We start from the raw sequence: 22,090 nt of genomic DNA, 5'->3' as shown, positions 1-22,090 counted from the left end.
TGCTCTGTGGAGGGTCTCGGGGCTGGAGAGAAGACCACAGAGATGGCATGAGTAGGGTCTGTTCGGCGGCAGAGAGCGTGTGAAGGTGCTCCAGGCATCCCGTTATTCGACCCCTGAACGTCCTCCCTCCTCCCGATTACACTTGCCTCACTTGGCTGCCAGGACACAGTTTTGTGTCGGGTTTCTTCCTGCTTCACCACTTTTCTTCAGAGTTTGCTTTGCTGATTTCTCCTTTTCTCCGAACTTGACTTGGTGTGCCCCTAGGACAGCCTTTGGATCTTGACTCTTTTCAGTGTACACACCTGCTTTGATCTCTCATTCGGTCTCAGTGATTTCCAAAGTTCTTTCCCCATCCTAGACTTCTCCAAAGCGTCAGGCTTGAATATCCTGCCGCTCAACGTCTCCTTATGTATCTATTGGACCATTGGAAGTCAACATGCTTCGAACTAAACTCATCTGTATACCCGGCCTCAAACTGCCTCACCTGCAGCCTTCCCCCTCGCAGTTGATGGAAACTGTTCTTTCAGTTCTTGGACTCACCTTCTTTCTCTCAGACTCCAGGAAATCCTGGGGATTCTATCTTTAAACTGTTTCCAGGATCCAACCACTTCCCACCACCTCCGATGCTCCAGCCTGGAATAAGACGCTCTCTCTCTCCTGGATCACTGCAGTAGTTTCTTAGCAAATCTGCCTTAGTGCTCTGCAGTTTATTGACAACACAACACTCAGGATCTTTTAAAACACGTACATCAGATCATGTCATCCCTCTACCCAAAACTTCTCAGTGACTTCCCCCTTTACTCAGAGTAAAAGGAAAGGACTATACTGCTGTCTACAAGTCCTCCCTAATCTGGCCCATTAACTCTCTTACTTGATCTCCTCCTTTCCTCATAGCTTACACCACGGCCTCCCTGCTTCTTGAAAACATCAGGCGCTTTCTCCTCAGGGCTTTTGCACTGGCTGTAGCTTAGCTATGGAATGCTCTTACCCCCAGATGTTGGCTTGGCTAACTCCCCCACCTTTAAGTCTTTGATTAAATGTCGACTTTTCAGTGAGGCCTGCTTGGATCACCCTGTTTATTTCTCTAGCCTGCCCTACCCCCTTCACACTCCTGATCTTCCTTTCTCCTCTTTTCTCCCTAGCAGTTATCATCTAACATACTAAATTTTATTATGTTTGTAGTTTGTCTTCTCATTGTTAAAGATTTATTTATTAAAGAGAGAGAGTACAAGCAGGGGGAGAGGGAAACATACAGACTTCCTACTGAGTGGGGAGACACACGCTACGTGACCTGAACTGAAATCAAGAATCAGAGCACTTAACTGACTGAGCCACCCAGATGCCCCTGTCTTCTCACTGTTGGAAGCTAAGTTCCATTAAGCAGGGCTCTTTGCTTTGTTTACTGGTGTATCCCGAGCACCTAGAATTCAGTAGGTTCTCAATCAATATTTTTTGAATGTTTGAGTGAATGAATATGCAGAGGTGTCAAACTGGTAGCCCCAGAATCAAATTTTGCTCACAGTGTTGACTTTTTTTCATCAACAGATTTTATTTTTTGAGTTAATAGCCAATAGTTAAAAATTTTAGAGGAATTGAACGCAAAAATCTTTTTTTTTTTTTTAAGATTTCATTTATTTATTTATTTGACAGAGACAGCCAGCGAGAGAGGGAACACAAGCAGGGGGAGTGGGAGAGGAAGAAGCAGGCTCTCAGCAGAGGAGCCTGATGTGGGGCTCGATCCCAGAACGCCGGGATCACGCCCAGAGCCGAAGGCGGACACTTAACGACTGCGCCACCCAGGCGCCCCACAAAAAATCTATCTTTCTATTCTATGTTGAAAAATCATACGATCTGGGACCACTGAGTCTGCATTTCTACAACTTCTTGTTGTCAGCTTCTTTTAGACAGGGTATTAGCTTTCCATTTTGCTACAGCCTCACCCAGCAGCTCCACTAATTCCATTAGCTGTCATGGCTCCTGGAGGCTGTTTGCAATTTCTACCCTACAAGGCAATGAGATAATTCAACAACGTGTTGCACCCCTGGATTATTGAAGGTAGGGATGATAATAAAAGTTGACTTGATAGGAACCGGGAACCAAAGTATTAGGTCAGACATTAGATCAGGGCCTTGGAAGCCTACAGTGTTAGATACCAACCATTTAGTTGCTGCAGTGGGATGTGTGTGTGTGTAACCCGAGAGTGCGCACACACATGCGTGCATATGCCAGAATAAGGGGCCAGGTTGGGTGCGCTCAACAAGTACTCAGGCAGGGCTGTTAACTAATCAGTACAGAAGCTAAAGTATTCTAATCACTGGTACAGCCATAAGGTACATACTAGATGAATAGGAGCTGTAGTTAAGGGGGGCGGGTGGAGTAAAGGAGCAACAGAGTGGGGTCCTGAAGTGACATAAGGGCTGGCCCCTTGCCCATGTCATAGTGCCCACCGGGTCACAATGACACCAGGCTGTATGAACCTCTGCTACCCATCTCTGAACCTCACTTTGCCGCAGGGAGGCACTGAACTGAGAAACTGCCTTGTTACAGGTCGCGCCCCTCTGCCTTCTCCCTTTCTTATATCAAGAGGGGAAAAACACGGAACTACCTCTACCCGATCTGGTCACCATACGCCTATTACCTTTACTGTTACAAATACCGGATCACCCTCCGGGAGAAGATGCTGCCTTGTTATAAAAGGTACTTGTTTTCATCTCTACTTGTAGTTGTTTATACAAACTGTCAGGAAAAATAAAAGAATTTGAAGGAAATTCCCAAGTGGCAAGAGAGAATAGCAAAAGAGGGTGGAAGGCTGGCATGGAACTTTAACAATTTTCCATCTGGCTGGCCTGGGAGAATGGAAACAGGCCGATTCATAGAAGATACAGAAGATAGTGCCAGAGCCTTGCCTTATGTACCGGAAGTTATGAGCCTCTCCCCTTCTCAGACACAGAGGGAAACTAATATGGGCCCCTTTTCCCAACCAGCATCACTTACAAGGAACGGGAGGACTTGACACTCCGGCCCCGTTCCTGCCTTCAGTGCTCCTGAGTCCCTAGCAAGCCTCCAGGTGGTCAGAAGCACTGAGCAGGGTGACCACGACCAGCTTAAAGAATTATACTCGGTAAGTGGCCTGTGTGCTGGTGCTGTGCCGGGGAAGCCTCTGGCTGGCTGCAGCGATACCTCGTGAAGAAGAGGCATCAGCTAGCTGGAAAAGAAATCGTAGACATTGGAGCTCACGTGGAACAGCTGGTTGCTTTAGGAACAAGGGTTCTGGCCCAGAGATATTAAGTCAGGATCACAGAGCTGGTGTGAAAAGTAGAATGGGAAGAGGGGGTGGGGAAAAAAGGTATAGGAGAGTGTAGTAAAACTTCGGGGACATAAAGTTGTCTAGATGCTAAGCAGGGAGTGGAAACCAGAACTCCTCAACTTGCCCCTGTATCCTACTGCAGTAGCACACCTGTGGGTGACCTCTGCATTTTAAATGAGAAACAGGAGAATCAGAGAAAACCCTATCATGGAAAAAAGTGGTGAACAAATGACACAGTGTTGTTTAGAGAATAAGCTCTCTGATGGAAGTTTCTGAAGGGTTGGTGCGCCTCTCAAGTGAGGTCAGCAGGCAGTAATAATGCAACTGCATCGACTCCTTTCTAGATTGATATCGAGGAATTGAGAGAGAATTAGGTCCTAGGACTAAGGGATAGAGTAAGACTTTGGCTCCAGTTCTCCCAGGCTCCCTGTCAGCCCCCAATTAGCTTTCTCAGACAGAGCCAAATCAGCCTGCGGTCTGATCTGAGGTCGAGATGAGAAGACCATTACTCTTTTACTCCTCTTCCAGGCTGGGAACCTGACGGTGCTGGCTACTGATCCCCTGCTCCACCAGGACCCAGTGCAGTTAGACTTCCATTTCCGCCTCACCCCCCAGACCTCTGCCCATTGGCACGGCCTTCTCTGTGACCATCGACTCTTTCTGGATATCCCATATCGGGCCTTGGATCAAGGCAACCGGGAAAGGTGACTGAGCCCAGATGGGAAAGCAGGGAAGGGGGGGTGAGAGGGGAAGAGGCAGGGGGTTTCCTTCTTTTATGTCATAATCAGGTAGTGGGTATGCTAACCAGTGAGGGTTGATTCAGAGGCCAGATGCTTTCACATCACTGAACTGGCATGCAAACCCGCCTGGGAGCTGAGCCAGAATCTGGGCTTCAAGGCATCACAGCCCATGGGAGGCTGCTGGACTCAGATTCAGAAACACAGCTGTGAGGATCCATAAATAGTTGAGTAATAAGACATGCCTTCCAGCTGTTTGTCTTTATAGAGCAGTTCCTTCTCCCCACGCCCCTTTGAGTGTCAGTCCTACTGTGTGCAATCCGTGGCCTTCAGAGAAAAATCTGTCCATGCAAGTTCATCCAACTTTCACTTCCTGGCTTAGGTCAGGAAAAATGGAGCAATAAGGTTTCTTCTACTCCAAGGAGGGGTCTGGATTTTTAGTTCACTAAACAGTAACCATGATTCTTCTCTCTGACCCCTAGTTTGACTGCAACACTGGAGTATGTGGAGGAGAAGACCAATGTGGACTCCGTGTTTGTAAACTTCCAAAACAACCGGAATGACAGAGGTGGGGATCGGCTGTCCTTCCTGGCCCATGGTGCTGAAGCAGCTGACAGCAACTTTTCCTTTGTAGGAGACCCTCTCCCCCCTCTTTTGAAGAGAATGTGCTCATAGGCATTTCAGGTCCCCCTACCCCAAGGAGATGAAGGCACCGAGCACTCTGTGCATTCAAATTACACTGGGATTATGAGGAAGGCCCTGCAGGTAGATGTCAGAAGCCAGACTGAAGCAGCACTGGTGAAATTAACACAGAACCGTTCAAGGCTTGTAGCTGGTGGGACAGGAAGGACCTCAAACATATTAAGCACCTACAGTGTGAAGGGGTTGAGCATAGGGCCAGGAGGACAGGAATATATTTAACCAGATGCTTGGAGCACATGTTGCAGAAACCACCTCTTCCCTCATACTCTGTTGGTTAGAAGACAGATAATGGTCAAGAGCTTACTACACCATCATTGTGTTGGGCTTCATAAACATCAGCTCATTTAATCTTAGATTCCGTGAGGAAGGTTCTATGATCCCCATCTTACAAATGAGAAAACTGAAGTTCAGAAAGGTTAACTTGTAGAATGTTACAAAGGCTCTAACACGTTAGAGCCAGGGTTGGAGTCTAAGTCCGCTAGTCCACAATACATCATCCTAATGCCTACACTACTCGGCTTTCCCCCAGCTATTCCCCAGTGAAAGAAGCCAAAGCTGGGGGAATAGTGGTACAGAGCCTCAAAGTGTGTTCTAATTTTTTCCCTCTTTTCACAGGTGCCCTGCTACGGGCCTTCAGCTACATGGGCTTTGAGTTGGTCAGACCAGATCACCCTGCCCTCCCTCCCTGGGAAAATGTCATCTTTATGGTGTATCCCCTTGAAAGGGACCTTGGCCACCTCTCCAGTGAGCCTCCCTGAACATGCTTATTCCTACTGAGGGGCTGGGAGCCTTGATAAATGGGAACCAGGATGTGATTCAGGACACCTTCCATCCTAGGAATAAAGGGTAGTGCAATCCTCAAGTGTTCACTTTTCTTGGGGGGGGGCGGGGTTGGTTATGCAATCCTCAAGTGTTCACTATTTCTTGGGGGGAAAGCGGGTTGGCTAGAGTGGAACAGGAGCCTTACAGAGCTGAATTCACTGGAGGATAAACATTTAATGATGGAAAAAATCAGAGGTACCTACACCAGAGAGGGAAGAGAGCCAAGGACTTTAGGTTCCTCTGCCTTCCCCCCTACTCCCAAAGCCATTTACTTAACCTAACTATTTACGGAGCACTTGCCAAGAGCAAAAACCAGGCACTATGGAATTCTGAAAGACTTAAGCCTTGTTGGGAGATTTTCATCCATATACTTCAGTTCAAATTAGAGAACTACTAATTCCTTTTCTTTGGATGTGGAGGAAATCCAAGAAGGTACCTGGATCCCACAGCTTTGGCTCAAGGGGAGGATTTCAACAGACAAAATAAGAAATAAGCATAGAAGAGGACATTCCACACAGCAGGAAAAGTACGAGTTTGTGTTGAAAGAGTAAGGAGCCCACCTGATTGGGATGTTAACTGACAAGTGACTTAAAAGCCACATTAAAGGGAGAGACTTGTATTCACAGTAACAGACTGCAGCCAGGAATGAGGCACCACTCATTTTCCTGAGCACCAGGTCCCATGAATGATTTGTATCAGGGACCCCTCTACCTAAGGGTGACTACCAAGGGGCCACGGAGCCTGGTGACTAGTGGGCCTCATGACCTGGTTGTTGAGCAGTGCCAACCCCAGGGCCAACCTGCTTCAGGGGTGGGTTCACTGTAGCCAAGTTCTGAAACCTTGCCAGGGGAATGGCAGTCCTTCATGGATTCTTCCAAGACGCCACAAGCTACTCATCAGGGATGCTCCTTCACTGGAGCCTTTCTGCTGAACAGTACTGAGATTTTTTTTGAGAAAATAAACTTTGAAAATTGTGGTTATGGGGAAACAGTCACCATGAAGTATACGGGTAGGCCTAGTTCCTAGATTCAAAACCCTGCGTAAAGTACCCTTATACGCTAGTTAAGTTCTGCAGCTCACCTTACTGATCCTTAAAACGCCCTCCCTGTTCATTTGTCATTAACCCACCACCCACATTACTACACGCTGCTTATAATGTCTGCTTCCAAGTCCCTTCACAGCTCTCACTGGCCACACACTACTGCCCACAATGTGGGGAGACAGGAGGACATGGCTCCCAAAGGTCTTACAGGAAGTTCTCACAGTGGAGATCTGCCAGAACCCAGGCCGCTTCTTCCAAGTATCTAGTTTGGGTGGTTTTTTTTTTTTTTTTTTAGAGAGAGAGAGAGTACACATGCATGTGAATGGGGGTGGGGGTGTCGTGGGGTGGGGGAGGGGCAGAGGGGGAGAATCTCAAGCAGAATCCCGCTGAGCAAGGAGCCTGAGGTGGGGCTTGATCTCAAGATCATGACTTGAGCTGAAATCAAGAGTCAGACGCTTAACCGACTGAGCCACCCAGACACCCCGATGGGTTATTTATATAGCCTAAACTGAAATTGGTCTGGTTCTTAGTGAATGGTTAATTCTGAAGTAACTTTAGGGAAAGGATAGGATCTGTGCATGGGAGGGACACTTATTTCAAAAATGGGCCATCCTTGTGAGGCATGTGACGAATTCTACCAGGTTTAGGTTCAGAAGATACCCACAGACTTGCTTCCACCTTGATTCAACCAACATTTGTTTTAGATAATTTTCTTGAGAACTTTATTCAGCAAAGAATCCCCCAAATGATTCAAACAGCTATATACGTTCTCTTCCACTCTCTGGATGTGTGTATACATATGGATACTACACTAGCACTTTAGAACGTTTCCTGAGCCGCTCTCTCCTTGTCTACTTGTATTTTAACCAAAGTTTACAGGGAAATAGCTGGAGCAACTGTTTCAAAAAACCTATCTTCAATAACACATCAGCAGTTAAGGCTGGGAGGCAATGTTCTCTTCCCATTTCCTGAGGCTTTTTGATATAATTATGCTGATTTCTGCCTCTTCCTCCTGACTCAACTGCAGTCTTTGAGGTCACCACTCAAAAACCTCCTTTAACTAACAGTCACCTGATGAGGTGAGTCAGAAGTCCGCAGAATCATCACTTCCAGTGACCAAACCCTAGCCGCTTCCCAGCGTCAAAAAGGACACAGCCTTATAGAAGCACAGACCAGTGAGCCAGACGTTGAGCAGCCTGGAGACAAACTCTGGAAGAAGACAGGGTCGGGTGGGTGGAGTGGGGACAGGTACTTGTCCCCCTCTACCGCGCACTCTTTCCAGTAGTCCAATAGGAGCGAATGCATTTGGTCCACAGCAAGCCAGATCGTGTTGGTAACAGAGGAGGGACTACAGAGATCTCTTTATCATAGGCTCCTCTCTCCAGGCACCAAATCCTGTGCCAAAGTCCTGCCGAAGACACAAACACAGAGACAGAAAAGGCTTGAAAGGGCTCACCCTGAGTGTGAAGCTGCAGGAAATCAGCTGCAGAGCAGTGTTCAGACAGGCTAGGGAAGAGAGAAGAAAGCAAGGCCCCTGTTGTCACCCTTGTTACTTTCCTGCTGTTACAGACAGAGGAGAGCTGCACTCACATGGCAAAGCAGGCGACTGAGGCAGCTGAAGCCAACTTCAGATCAAGTAGTCCTCTTCCAGGTTATCGTCCCCAGACATAGAGGCAGCTTCTGCTTGGCAGGAATGGAGAGGAAGTTAGGCACGGCCACTGAGACTCAGGGGAAAACGGGCTTCCTGGTGCTCAGTGATCACTTTGGTTAAGAGCCAAGTTTTCATGTCACCCCTAGTTTGGAGAGACTCTTTGACAAATAGTTAACACCCAAAGATGCTCCAGGGAGGAAATGCAGCTTGTACCTGATAGGCTGAGGCAGGACAGGGTATTTGCTATTTCTCCAGGGCTCTTCTTGGTCTCTGTGAGCACGCTGCCGAGAGACACGTCTGTTTCTGTGGCCTGCAGGGATGAAGCCAGAGGGAGAGGAAGAACGTAGTGTTGGCCGGTGGGAAAGGAGAGGCCACCCTACCGTTCTGCCCACAGCATCTGGCTAAGGCAGTTGCGTTTGGCTGCCAAGAGGGACACGATGCTTCCTGTGAGCAACCTGTGGAGCAGCAAGTTAGGAAAGCCCTCACAGAATGCACGCGGCCCTCCTGTCTCTCTGGGCACCAGACCCGCCCCGAAGCAGCGCTCTACGTGCAGCCACAGTGGCTCACTCACCGCGTCGTGCGGCATGTCTGGGACAGCTCTGTTGTCTTCCATGTCTTCCGGAAGCTCAACTGCGTATCCTTTACGAACTAATTCTAACCCAATATCAAGTTTCTGAGAAGAGAAATGAAAAGGGAATGATGTTCTCTCTGTAGGGAAGGGAATATCTGAGGAACTAGGACACAAGAGTTAGGATTGATATTTCAAACACATTCCTTTAGTGGGACAGAAAGCAGGATCTTACGAGGTAGGAGTAGTATCAGGTAAGGGTTTCTAGGAAAGAAAGTGAACGAGACTATAAATATACTGAAGAGATGTTGAGCAATGAGTGGACCCCAGTCGTACCTTCCCATTGCTAGTATCATATAAGTAAATCTTGGGCCAAGTTGAGATCCCAGTCTGGACATAGCTGGAGATCTTGGCCACCAGAGGCTTCCAGTCAGCACAGTGAGTGAGTCTGTCAAACTCATCCAAAGCTTCCTCTTCCCACTGTTCACCTGGCAAAAGATTGCAGGGAGAACCTAAGAAGGGGTCCCTGCTGACAGGGTGAGATTACACCCTGGAGGGAAATCGGAACCACCTCTTTCTACTCCAGAAGGCACCTATGTCTGCCTGCCAGGTTGCTGCTTTCTACTCTGAGGAGGAAAAGACACCTGAGCCCCCAGAACTCAAAAAGCCTGGGAATGTGGAATCCCTTCCATGTGCTGTATAAAAGTTATTCTGTGTGGAGGCAAGGTCAATAGGCCATGCAGTTTACCTGAGGGGGCGATCCGTGCCAGACTACACTCTATTGCTTGAAATGGAAGGCTTAGGAAGTCACTCCTAAAGTGAAAGAAACTGAAATTAGAATCCCAGAGCCAGAAGGGTCTCTTATAGTCCTTGTTTCTAGAGATCACCAATTAGCCCAGCTGAAGAAGATAATCATCTGCTCTCTGTAAACAGGTTCTCTTCCCACTCCCCCTACGTGATGAGTGCCAAGAGCACACCACCAGCTATGGCCAAGGCTGAGTTAACAACTGAGACTCCACCCTGGCCTCCACACTGACCTGAGTGCCCGGAGGTCCTTCAGTGGGCAATCTCCATTATCCCCAAAGTCAACGAAGTAGAGGTCTAGGTTCCCATTATCCAAGGTGCCAAGGACCCGAGCTCGATACCAGGAACCATTTGTAGGTAAAGGTGCTGCTACGATGTCTCCCACGTGCACAGTCAAGTCTTCAGGCTGCACGTGGGGGTGAGATCAGGATGGGGAGAGTTAGGATGGGCAGGCTAAGAAACAGATAAGCAGGAAGTACCAGAAGGAAGAACAAACAAGTAGCTGCTTCCCAGGAAAAGAAGAGAACATACCAAAATGAAAAAAGATAGGCCCCTTTTTCATCAAACCCAGCCCTGTCCCTATGACAACTCACTAGACTATTGTCATAGTGCTGGGTCATCTCACTGACAAGCTTATCCAGCTGCAGGCTGCGGGAGCCAATGATCTGGATCCAGAAGTGGTTGGGATGCTCAGAGGCAGAGACATAGACTTCCAGGAATTCATCGGCATGGAAACTGAAGTCAGGACTGGGGACTAAACACAGGGATAAACAAGTTAAGCTACAGAATCCTCGCCATCTAAGCTGGTGACCATATCAGAACCATCTCTGGTTGAAATGGGTAGACTGTCTCAGAGGTGAGAGGTACACACACCAAGAGGCTATTACCATTTTAAAAATGGCTGGAGGGACAACTGGATGAATAGACAAGAACATCCTGAAGACAGGTCCTAAGTTGAGCTGTGCACCTTTCTATGTAACTGAGTAATAGGAGAGTTTACATTCCTAGTCATTTGCCATGTATTCAAATCAGACACCAATTATAACAAAGGTAAATTCTCCATATGCTAGCTGCAGCATGGACCAGTGGAAAGATGTGGGCCTGTTCCAGATCTCATTCTACCACTGACTCATCATGTGACCCTGGCCAAGTCTGCGAACCTCTTAGGGGCCCTGGTCTCTGCCCCCCATCCCAGAACCTACACACAGAAGAGAATGCTCACAGTCTTTTCATTCTTCTTAATGGTGATGATTTGTAAAAACAGTAATGAGACAGGCCAAAAAAACAAACAAAAAAAGCAAAAAAAACCCACAAAACCCCAAAAAACCAGGCTCAGTATTTTACTTATTTAATAAATCTGTGAAAGAATATCATGTAAATTTAATTATTTGATATATTTAGACTATTTTCCCGTGACCTAGCATATTTTAAGATTTTATTTTTAAGTAATCTCTACACCCAACGTGGGGCTCAAACCTACAACCCTGAGATCAAGAGACACATGCTCTACTGAGCCAGCCAGGGGACCCATGAACTAGCATATTTCTATAACATTCTCCATCATTAGCTGGTCTGTGTTCAGAAAATTATTTGTTTAGTACTAACCCAAGTAAAATATTACCACACAAAGGGACATCTGTGAAGACACAAGTGCAATCAAGAAAACAAATTGTTTTTACTGCTTCCTACTTTGGGTTATCTAAGCCAGGGTTTCTACTTCCATACGGCAAATGGGTTCCCACTTTGTTACATACTTTCAAACATGGACATCTCTGGACTGGTCTGGGCTCCAGATTTCTGACAGCGGTCACCATTAGGTTTCTCCCCAGCACCTTCTGGCCCTACCACAGCCGTGTCACTGCCTCCTTTTCGGGGAGGAGCTCCCAGCGACGTAGCCGGCTCCGGCTCTGCGCCAGTACCAGCGTTCTTCCACAAAGCTGGCTCTCCAGCTCCACCAGTCTCTGTCACTGCCTCTCTTCTTATACTGATTGGCTGCTTGCGTGGGACTCTGGTTTCTGCAGAATGAGCAATTCTCTTCCGAAGTTCTTCATCTTCTGAAACTTTCTCCAGTATCAAATGCTGTGATAAGAGATGAGATCTCTGTGGCCAGATATTTTCACCCAGGATGGAGTAAAGGGTTCTCATTCTTAGACACAATTCAAGTCTATTAGCTACTTGCCTTGGCTGCTGCCACTTCCCTCTGTGTTCCTGAGATTTTTATAAGTCTTGATAGTAGTAATGTCCCCTCTGATTCTTTGTCACAGGTAATTTTGGCTCCAGAGGCCTTACAGATAGAACGAATAGTCTCCCCACCTCTCCCTGCATTGAAAAACACATCAAAACCTGTCTTTCCCTCCTGGCCAAACTTAATTACTAGGGAAATCACTATTTTGTATATACTCAGAGAGAAGAGTCAGTTCTCACTTCCAAAGTGAAGAAAATGTAAGATATTGACTAGAAAGCAGGAGCTACTGCAATCCTTACTGTAGGAAGGGGACTAGGGACTATCTGCTCTTTCTGCTTAAACTCTTGGTTAGTGTAACTTCATGTCATTTCCATTTTTTGACCATTCAGCATACTTTATACCTGCACTTCAGAAGAAGATATCCTACACAGTGCATGAAACACTGGACCAATGACGGGCATCTCTCTACCTCTAATAGCAGCATAAGGAATGCTCTCGGGGAAGGTGCTCTCTAGAAGAACACTATCTTGAAAGATCTGGGATAACATGAGCAGGCTCAGCTTCCCTTTAAGTATCTATTATGAGGTAAATACATTTACCCGAACCCTTCTGAAACCTAGTAGTAAGGTTCAGATCACACAGCTTCTTGAGGTAACGGGTTTTGCTTTACCACTGGTTCTATAAAAAAGTAAAGCTCTGGTCTCAATGTCCCTGTCCTCCCCCCATCCCCCCAAGCAAGGTGAAGGGAAGTAGGCCAGGAAAAATCCTTGGGAAGGTGAGAAAGAAGGCAAAGGTGAAGAAAAAAGGGAACAGCAGAGGAAGCTGTCCAGTGGTACCTATGATCCTGCCCACAGATCTCTGAGGGACGGAGAGCTGCTCAGACACGGGGGTATTCTCTGTCAGGATCTGATGGATGGCTGCTTTGGCCTTGCACACCTGAACAGGAAACCCACTGATAAGCAGCACCCGTTCATCACCTACATCCTCCGTGTCCACGTCAATCCGAGCACCTGTCTGTTTCCGCAGCTGCAGAGAAAAGGACACGTGGCGGTACACTCTGAAACAGCTCCTGTGGGGTCAGCGAGGTACACTCTCAACCTACCCCTGGAGGGAGATGGAACTGGACAGTACTCAGCTAAAGCGGGATGCTATAAGCTGTCCTCGATTACCTGCACTTATGGAAAGAGATTAGTGACAAACCTAACCTCAAATAGCAGTTAATTCAAAACAGTTTCTCTTTGTGTTTAGAACCCTCTTTCCCCCTAATTTTATTTGGATTAGAGAATCAAATATTTTGTTTTCTTGACATTCCAAATGAACACTAGAAGAATTAGATAGCAATTCAACATCTACTAAACATCAGTGAGAGCTCATTAATTCCATAGCAGGAAAGAATGGTTCAAGCTACACCAAGTTGAGAGCCATGCAATCAAAGTCCCCACCTCAAACGGAGTCATTATGCTCTAGTACTCCTCTCGAGAAGGAAAAGAGCAGAGTTAGCTAAAAGTTCCTGTATTTTTTCTTTTAAAGACATACATAGTGCAGGATGGGGGCAGAGAAGGGAAGCAAGATTAAGCAGAATCAATCCCTGGGAAAGCCAACTGCCTGCTTACACACTTACCTGTTTAATATTGGCTCCTTGCCGGCCAATGATGAGCTTCACAGCCTCCTGGGGAACTCGCATCTCTATCTCAATGTCGTCCTCCCCAACAAACGTCAAACGCTCTTCTGCACAGATCATGGCTCATCAGATTAGACTTAGATAGCGTCCAAGGTACCCCAGCCCTCCCCTGACGCTAGCTGTCAAAGAGAATGATCCACGAGATAGACCAAGAATCTCAACCATTATGACATGTAGCAGCATCTGAGTAGGAATGAGAGGGGCCCAGAGGACCAGAACAGGCGCATTATCTCTGGGATACTATTTCAGATGCTAAAATGCGTAAAGCATTTGGATCTGCAAGGAAGGAGTACTGGATTTTGGACAAACTCTATCTCCCAGGAGATGATTCCTGGAGAAGAATGAAGACTAAGAGCTGCCCAAGGAGTCCACTGGGTTCAGAACTTCCATTTGTACCTAAGTCCCTTCTCTAGATCCTATTCTATAGGTCCAGCCTGTGGGGAAACTGGATTCCATGGTTAGCCTTCTAACAAGTAAATACAAGAAGCATATAAAAAAGATAAAGAAGAGTATAGATGCTAAAAAAAAAAAATAAAAAGACAAAAAAGAACCCATTGCAGTCCTGCTGTTGAAGGGAACAAATCAAAAGAAATGAGTTTATCATTTCATAGACTAGCTGCACATTAAGAACATAGAAAAGAAAAAACAAAACAGTTTCAAAGATCCCTCACAGAAAGCTAATTACATCCCAATAGACATACCCACTCCAGCAAGGAAAATTTTCATTTCAATTTAACAAGGCCAGAGCACATTCTGAACATTTCTATACGCACAGCTGTGGGGTTCACATACCTCTGCTTTCCCTGTATCTGCGGTAGAGGATATAGGCAACCGTTGCACTGGCTGGGATCCCGAGGCCCAGTGCTATTTTCTGAATAGTGGACAAACTTGTCCAAGAAGTTCGTTCAGTGGACATTTTCTGTTGTATTCAGATTTACATCCTGAAATAAGTAAATGAGGGAAAAGAAGCAGCTTTCATCTTGTACCTTTATGACTGGCCAAGAGGCATGGGAACATATTACAACATTATTAAAAAGAATACTATTACCAGCCTTTCTATGTTAAGAGCCTGAGCAGTCTCGAAATCTTTTTTTTTTTCCCCTCCAAAATCTATTTCATGTAAAAGGTCTCAGGATATTTTTTTCAAAGTTGCTAAGGGACATATATAATTATAGGCAAACTTCATTCCCTCCCCCTTCCCAAGGAAGACCATACACTGATCACAATTTTATAAGATGAAAGAATAAAGAAATTATTAAATGAATCAAACATTACAAAAATTTACCTTTAGATTTCACATCAGACTACTTAAAATTGCTTATCTGTGCCCTTCCATGCCTCGATGCTGTTCCAGAAGCTGTTGTCTCTGCGAGGAATGGCCTTCCAGGCCCAGTTTTATTTTTTTAAAAGATTTTATTTATTGAGAGAGAGAGCGTGAGCGCACAAGCAGGGGGAAGGGCAGAGGGAGAAGCAGACTCCCTGCTGAGTGGGGAGCCTGACAAGGGGCTCCACCCCGGGATTCCGGGATCATGACCTGAGCCAAAGGCAGATGCTTAACCAATGGAGCCCCCCAGGCGCACCTTCAGGCCCATTATTCTTACTCCTGATTTCTATTTATTCCTCAGCTAACACTGAAAGAAGGTCTGCCCTGCTCCTTCACCAAAACTACAACTTCCCAGGTAGTCAACCTAGATGGCTTGTACGAGCCCTATCTAATCCCACCTCCGCACCTTCTTTTTCTTGGTTTTTCCTCCTCTTTCCCTGTTAGTGCCTCTGTAGTTTTGGGCTTGTCTTCCTGTGGCCTCTATCCACTGCTACCGTCACTCTGCTGTCTTTGGCAATTTCATTCACACCTGCAGCTTCAACTACTACCTATATGCTAATGACTCTAACAGCTCTGCACCTGACTGATTCAGAAGCTCACCAAATCTCATTCGGACCACTGGCCTTGTTGCTCTTTGTATCTTCATTTTGCTGCCGAGCTATCTTTTTTTTTTAAGATTTTATTTATTAGAGAATAAGCGAGCACAAGCAGGCAGAGGGGCAGAGGGAGAGGGGAAAAACAGACTCACCTCTGAGCAGGGAGCCTGATGTGGACTCAATCCCAGGACCCTGGGATCATGACCTGAGTCAAAGGCAGACACCTGAACTACTGAGCCGCTAGGCCCCCCTCTGCCAAGCTAACCTGAACATCACTATATTTCCTTACTCCATAACCTCTCTCACCCTCCAATTCATACCATCTCTTCTCAAGCCTCTAGCACCTCCTCCATCTTCACTCTCAACTGATGCCTTACTTCCTACGCCACTGGGAAAGTACAGCATTCAGAGAAAATAGTAACTAAGCTCCACCACACTTACCCACCTACCTCTATGCCCAAATCCCTACCTTCTCTCCTGCGGCCATGGATGAACTGTCTCTGCTCCTGGCACTGAAGGCTCTCATGAAAGTGTTGCTCTCCTTCCTTCTCATGCATTGTTAATATTTTCTCTCCACTGGATCTTTCTCTTTCCATCATGCCACTGTTTCTTGTTTCTTAAAGAAAACCCTTTCTTGATTCCACTTATTCCTCCAAATACTTCTCATTTCTTCCCTTCCTTTTACAGGAAAATCCACAAGTGCCAATACTTCTGTGCTCAATTTTTCTTTAAGATTTTTTATTTATTTATTTGACAGAGAGACAGCCAACGAGAGAGGGAACACAAGCAGGGTGAGTGGGAGAAGAAGAAGCAGGCTCCCAGCAGAGTAGCCTGATGTGGGGCTCGATCCCATGACTCTGGGATCATGCCCTGAGCCGAAGGCAGACACTTAACGACTATGTCACCCAGGCGCCCCTCAATTTCTCTTCTTGAACCCACTCCCACTGTTCTTGCCAAGGTCAGCAGTGACTTCACCTGGCTGAGTCCAATGGTCAATTCTCCGTCTCCACTCTACCTGCCTTCATCCCCCCATCTGGCACAACTGGGGACTCCCCCTGTTCTGAGACCCTTTGTTTACCTGGCTTCCACAACAGCACTCTTCTGGTTTTCCTTCTCCCTTTCTGGCTGATCCAGTCAGTTTCCTCCTCCTGCTTTTAACCTCTAAACACTGCACTGCCCCCCAGGGCTCTGTCCTTTGCCCTCTCGTGGGTTCTACCCCACTTCCTCAGTGATCTCACCAAGTTTCATTCACAGCTTGGCTTTAAATCCCGTCTGTACGCTGATAACTCCCCAATTCATAGATCCAGTTAGGACATTCTCCTGAACTTCAGGTTTGTGCACCAGCTGCCTAGGAGATGTCTCTATTGGATAGTCTAATAGGCACCTCGACCTTAACAGGTACAACGCTGAGCTCCTGATCTCACCCCCCCACCCCGCGTCGGCAGTCTTAGCTGACTCAGTAAATGGCAAGTCCATTCTTTTAGTTTCTCAGGTTAAAAATCTTACTCGTCCTCTCCCTCAAATAGCACCTTTAGTCTGTCAGCAAATCCTATTCATTCTACCTTCAAATTATCCAGAATTTGACCACTTTTTACCTCTCCACTGCTAAGACCACCATGTGCTCTAAACCATCATTATCTCCTCTAGATTACTGCAATCAATATCCCGGCATTTGCCACTGTCCATTCAGTTTATTCTCAACAGCTGAAGTTAAATAACATTACTCAGCCACTCAAAACCTCCCAGTGGTTTATCAATCTCGCTATATTTATAAGCCAAAGCCACTGTATTGACCAGTGAGGTCTTCATTTTGATTGTATCCCCAATGGAATGTAAACTCCACAGGGCAGGAATTTTTGTCTTGCTCCTCAGTGCACACAGTAGCCAGTCAATAAACATTTGTTGAATGGATAAACTTCTTCAGCAACTTGCCTATGTGAAAACTCAATGGCATAAAAGGTTCTTTATAATCTGATCTCTGCCTACCACTTTCACAGCCTTATATTCTAATCCCACGTCCCGGGAACCGTGTCCCTGCTCTACCCGTGTCACTTCTGTCTTCCTGGTCATACTCCTTAGCCCATCTGGTCTCCCTGGCAAAACCCTACTCCTTCCTCATGTCTCAGCTCTACTGCTACACTTCTTCTGAGGCCTGTGGGATTTCCCCTGGCTGTCTTAGGGTGAGTTTCTCCTTAGCTCCTGTGGCCCTGTGAACGAGACTTCCACGATAGCACTTGTTCATACTGTATGCAACTGCGTGTCTGTTATGCCCGTGTCCCCTCCAGACTGGCCCCAAGCAGGCTAGGTCAACCACATCTATTCAGCACTTCTGGGAGCTAGATGCTATTGTGGCACTAAGGATGAAAAAGATGAAAAGATAAATGTACTGCGTAGCTACTATGCCACCAGGCACTTTACCTCCATTATTTTAGTTGATCTTCAAGCAATCCTGTAAGGTAGGAAATGTTAACCCCAATTTTACAGAGGAATACACCTGCTGAGAGAGGTTACCTAGCCTCTTACGCAGAGTCTGGGTTATTATTTGGGTATTAAAAATCCTACAAAGTGGGGCGCCTGGGTGGCACAGCGGTTAAGCATCTGCCTTTGGCTCAGGGCGTGATCCCGGCGTTATGGGATCGAGCCCCACATCAGGCTCCTCCGCTATGAGCCTGCTTCTTCCTCTCCTACTCCCCCTGCTTGTGTTCCCTCTCTCGCTGGCTGTCTCTATCTCTGTCAAATAAATAAATAAAATCTTTAAAAAAATAAAAAATAAAAAATAAAAATCCTACAAAGTGACTTTAGAAGCCCCTCCCCCCTTTCTTTTACATAAACTCAGCAGAACAGTACTTGGTGTCATTATTTAGCAAATTTAAAATTAATAAACACTAGTGGAAAACACTGTGGCTGGTAAAAAAACTAAAGACAGTGTCTACTCCAGATAGTACAATCTAGTAGAACAAAACAGTGTGGCTTTTGACAAAACTTGCTTTAAAATGAGTGAGGAAATACAAATTATGCTATGATTTGCCTCCAGGTATAAAAATTCAACCCAGATGATTTGATATCCAAGAAAAAAAGGTTTTTTTACCTTTAAAAAAACTGGTTCTAGGAAGGCTCAAAACATACTCATTGCTATAGGACCTACTCAGGAATAAAACTTTGATTCTAAATGTGCTTTTTCTGAGGAGGAAAGAAAAAAAACAGTGCTTTCCCTAAAAGCCTTTCAGGAAGAGTCATGAAGGAAAAGAGGAGACCTAGCACAGAAATCTCATTGCAGGGGTGCCCGGGTGGCTCAGTCGGTTAAGCGTTTGCCTTCAGCTCAGGTCATTATCTCAGAGGGGTCCTGGGATTGAGCCCTGAGTCTCCCTCTCCTTCTGCCCTTCCTGCCGCACTCATGTTCTCTAATAAATAAAATCTTACAAAAAAAAAAATCTCATTCCAAGAAGCAGTCAGAAATCATGTTAAGACTGCAGGTGGGGGCGCCTGGGTGGCTCAGTCGTTAAACGTCTGCCTTCGGCTCAGGTCATGATCCCAGCGTACTGGGATCGAGCCCCGCATCAGGCTCCCTGCTCCACAAGAAGCCTGCTTCTCCCTCTCCCACTCCCCCTGCTTGTATTCCCTCTCCTGCTGCCTCTCTGTCAAATAAATAAATAAATAAAATCTTAAAAAAAAAAGACTGCAGGTGGATTTCTTACTATATTCAGACAGAGGACCAAATTTGGCATCTGGCCTCAAGAGCTTTACAGACCAGTAGAAATGAATAAAGTTCCTTAGAGAACCACCAGAAGTTTGCCTATGTTTTTAAAACCTATGTTTTTAGATAAGAATTTTAAATAAATTTCATCCACTCTCTTGCCCACTCGTGCGCCAAAGAGAAAAATCTTGTAATTCCTGGGTGAGGGACTCTTTTCAAATGTCTTATTTCAGGCAATTCATTATTCAGTAAGAGGATCCAATACACACAGATCACTTTGGAGATTTAGTATAGACATGGAGAAATGTGGGGTTTTTTCTTTTTCTTTTTTCTTTTTTAGTGGGAAGAAAAGGATTGAGTTTAATGTGAGTTTGAGTTGAGGTTCCTTTCCTAACTGGATTAAAAAAAAAAAATCAGCTTCTCTCTTTTTTCCTAGGCTGTAAATAAAACCTTTCACTCCTCTCTGTGCAATTTTGGGTGGTATGTTTGCATATACCAAAGGAAAGGAAACAAGCTCTGTTTCATAAAGATTTTTGCTTAAATTCTTGAATTTTTGAACCTCAAACTGCTATTTTCTTATATTAAGAGATGGTCTATTCTGGGTATCTAGAACAGAGTTCACTTCTTTTAACTAGTAGTTACTTCATATATTTTCTCATCTGGTCTCTAAAGTGCAAAGCTTGTCTGCACTATTATAGTGCCTCATTTAAATAGTGCTAACTCTTTGTTATGGGCTGAGGATGCTGGGGACACAAGTAGGAATAAGAATTCTTGCCCTGAAATACAGTCTAGAAGGAAAGATAAAACACCAAAACAGGGGCGCCTGGGTGGCTCAGTTGTTAAGCGTCTGCCTTTGGCTCAGTTCACGATCCCAAGGTCCTGGGATTGAGCCCTGCATTGGGGCTTCTACTTCTCCCTCTCCCTCTGCTGTTCCCCCTGCTTGTGCGCTCACTTTCTCTGTCAAATAAATAAAATCTTAAAAAAAAAAAAATCAACAGCTGGGCGGGGGGTGCTAGAACTTAAAAGACTTTTTAGATGGCACAGAGTTGAAAACCACCTTGCTAAAATACAAATCATTTTTCTGCATCCAAACCAATAAATATTGAGTATCCAACGTGTGGTTGGCCCTGGGGGATACAGCAGTCCTGACAGACTTGGTAGCTGCCTTCATGGGGCTTTCTATCAGCAGGGAAGGTCTTATCTTGACAGGCAAGAGTCTGTAGGTGTTAAAGGTTTTGGGAAACAAATCTAGGCCTGTGAATAAAAGAGGTAACTTAATCTGCACTCTAATGCTGTCTGCCTTTTAACACCACCTTTCTGGCCACAATTCATGCCTAAGAAACCATAGAATTTTAGAATTGGAAGGACAAAAGAAATGATCTGATTCCACTAATAATGTTACAACTGGGGAAACCGAAGCCCAGGGAAATAAAGGGATTTCCCTAAGGTTACACAGCTAATTAGTCATTTCCATACAATGCGGTAGGCAATGTGGTTTGAAGACCAGTCACAAAGGCACCTCTTTAAGGAGACTCAAAAAACTAATAGCATTTTTACCCCAGTTCAGAAACTATCAAGATCAAGGCAAAAAAATATCTGATATTCCTCTGGCTCTGCTGCCAATGCCCCCCCTCCCCAATCCCAACCTTTCTTGCTCAGTTGGGTTTCATCACTGTGGGCTTCCATAGTACTCCGAACATCCCTTCATAATACATGCATTCTTGACTAATAGCTGTGTCTGTAGTGAGAATGAATGGAAGGCAGCAAGTGTGGGGGCAGGGAGACCAATTCAGAGGTCAGTTCAGGTGCCAGTGATGGAGATACAGAGAAGGAGAGTTTTAATAGGTAGAATACACACAAGATCTAACAACTTATTCATGGGACGGTTAGAGGATGAGCCAAAGAGCTATCAGGTTTCTCATTTGAGCACGTGGTAGATGGTGTTTGAGACACAATATTAATGATTTGGTGGTGGAAGGAATGTGGTGTGAGATGAATGACCATGACGAGGATAAATTTTTTAGGTGACTTCTATTTGAATTGAAAGCTAAATTTCACTAAACTCCTTTTCACATATTACAAATGAAGTTTGCATTGAGTTATCTTATTTCTCAAAGAATGAACATCTACTTGATTAATCAAGTAAGATTTTGCTATAATATACATATCATTTCATAGTTTTTTTTTTAAATAAGTGGGGAATAACATGCTGGCAACAGGGATATAACTGTATAGTACTGAATGCCAGCTTATGTTTGATTCTATTACTTCAAATTGAATGTGAAAAGGAGGTTGGAATTTAAGACCCTAGTTCTAGGGGAAGCTGAGTAAAGAGGAGACACGTGGATCATTTCAAGGTGAGAAATGCAGATAATGGTTTTCAGTAAAAACCAATTTTGAAATTTCGTGACATTTATATGAAACAGTTGCTGACTATTTGATATGCATAACTAAGGCTTACTTTTATGTTATTTCAAAAACATGGTTAGGAGTCAAATCATCGTAAGCTCCATGGGGCAAGGATCTCTCATTCCCTTATCTCCTAATAACCAGAGCCTACAAAGCAGCTACAACATGGTGACAGGCCTGTTGAATTGAAGCAGCTCGTTCAATTTTCATCCTTGCTACATTTAGTTTTAACTAATGAGTGAAGAAAGCCAACGCATTTCAAGCTGAGAGTAGAGTAAAAATGTAGCTTTGATTCGGAAGTCTTCAGCCAAAACCCGTGGGGGAGATATCTGCATTAGTAAGGAGGGAAACTGGGAAAACAAAAACCCCAATTTATTCTGACGACTGTAAATTGTCACCCTATTAGAATAATTAAAGAAAAAGCTGGAGAAAATAAAAAGCAAACTGATAAACTGACGGCGGTTCTCAGGTCTCAAAAAAGATCACTCGAGGAGTCCAAAGTAGCTTGGGGCAAACACTCCGGCACCGGGTCCGTTGTGGGACCAGAGCCTGTCCTCCGAATTCGGTT

General features: G+C 45.3%; 2 protein-coding genes across 2 annotated transcripts; one reads left to right on the top strand and one right to left on the bottom strand.

Moving 5' to 3' along the window:
• Positions 1-1,970: 1,970 nt before the first annotated feature.
• OAZ3 (ornithine decarboxylase antizyme 3) lies at positions 1,971-5,585 on the top strand. The gene is given in 7 exon segments (XM_040626713.1): positions 1,971-2,009; positions 2,531-2,697; positions 2,985-3,045; positions 3,047-3,121; positions 3,836-4,011; positions 4,527-4,612; positions 5,362-5,585. Coding segments are annotated over 7 exon segments (747 nt in total). The 3' UTR covers positions 5,505-5,585.
• A 2,761-nt stretch (positions 5,586-8,346) lies between these two features.
• On the bottom strand, positions 8,347-14,575 carry TDRKH (tudor and KH domain containing). Its single transcript, XM_008695644.2, has 11 exons — positions 14,292-14,575; positions 13,440-13,546; positions 12,655-12,844; positions 11,813-11,952; positions 11,388-11,712; positions 10,227-10,387; positions 9,867-10,039; positions 9,578-9,642; positions 9,166-9,317; positions 8,833-8,934; positions 8,347-8,571 (listed from the first exon to the last, which is right to left on the bottom strand). Exons 1-11 carry the CDS (start codon positions 14,413-14,415, stop codon positions 8,404-8,406), a joined length of 1,707 nt encoding a protein of 568 aa, XP_008693866.2. The 5' UTR covers positions 14,416-14,575; the 3' UTR covers positions 8,347-8,403.
• Positions 14,576-22,090: the final 7,515 nt, after the last annotated feature.

Source organism: Ursus maritimus, unplaced genomic scaffold (genome assembly GCF_017311325.1).
Source record: "Ursus maritimus isolate PB19 unplaced genomic scaffold, ASM1731132v1 scaffold_12, whole genome shotgun sequence".
Classification (NCBI taxonomy): domain Eukaryota; kingdom Metazoa; phylum Chordata; class Mammalia; order Carnivora; family Ursidae; genus Ursus; species Ursus maritimus.
The sequence above is the reverse complement of the archived record's forward strand: the minus strand, read 5'-3'. Positions and strand labels throughout refer to the sequence as shown.

Excerpts from the sequence above, each read along its gene's own strand:
- TDRKH (XM_008695644.2), bottom strand. The coding sequence starts at position 14,415 with ATGTCCACTGAACGAACTTCTTGGACAAGTTTGTCCACTATTCAGAAA. Across the intron at positions 13,547-14,291 it reads CAGATACAGGGAAAGCAGAG|AAGAGCGTTTGACGTTTGTT; the intron begins GTATGTGAACCC and ends TGATCTGTGCAG. Across the intron at positions 10,040-10,226 it reads AGCACTATGACAATAGTCTA|CCTGAAGACTTGACTGTGCA; the intron begins GTGAGTTGTCAT and ends CCCCACGTGCAG.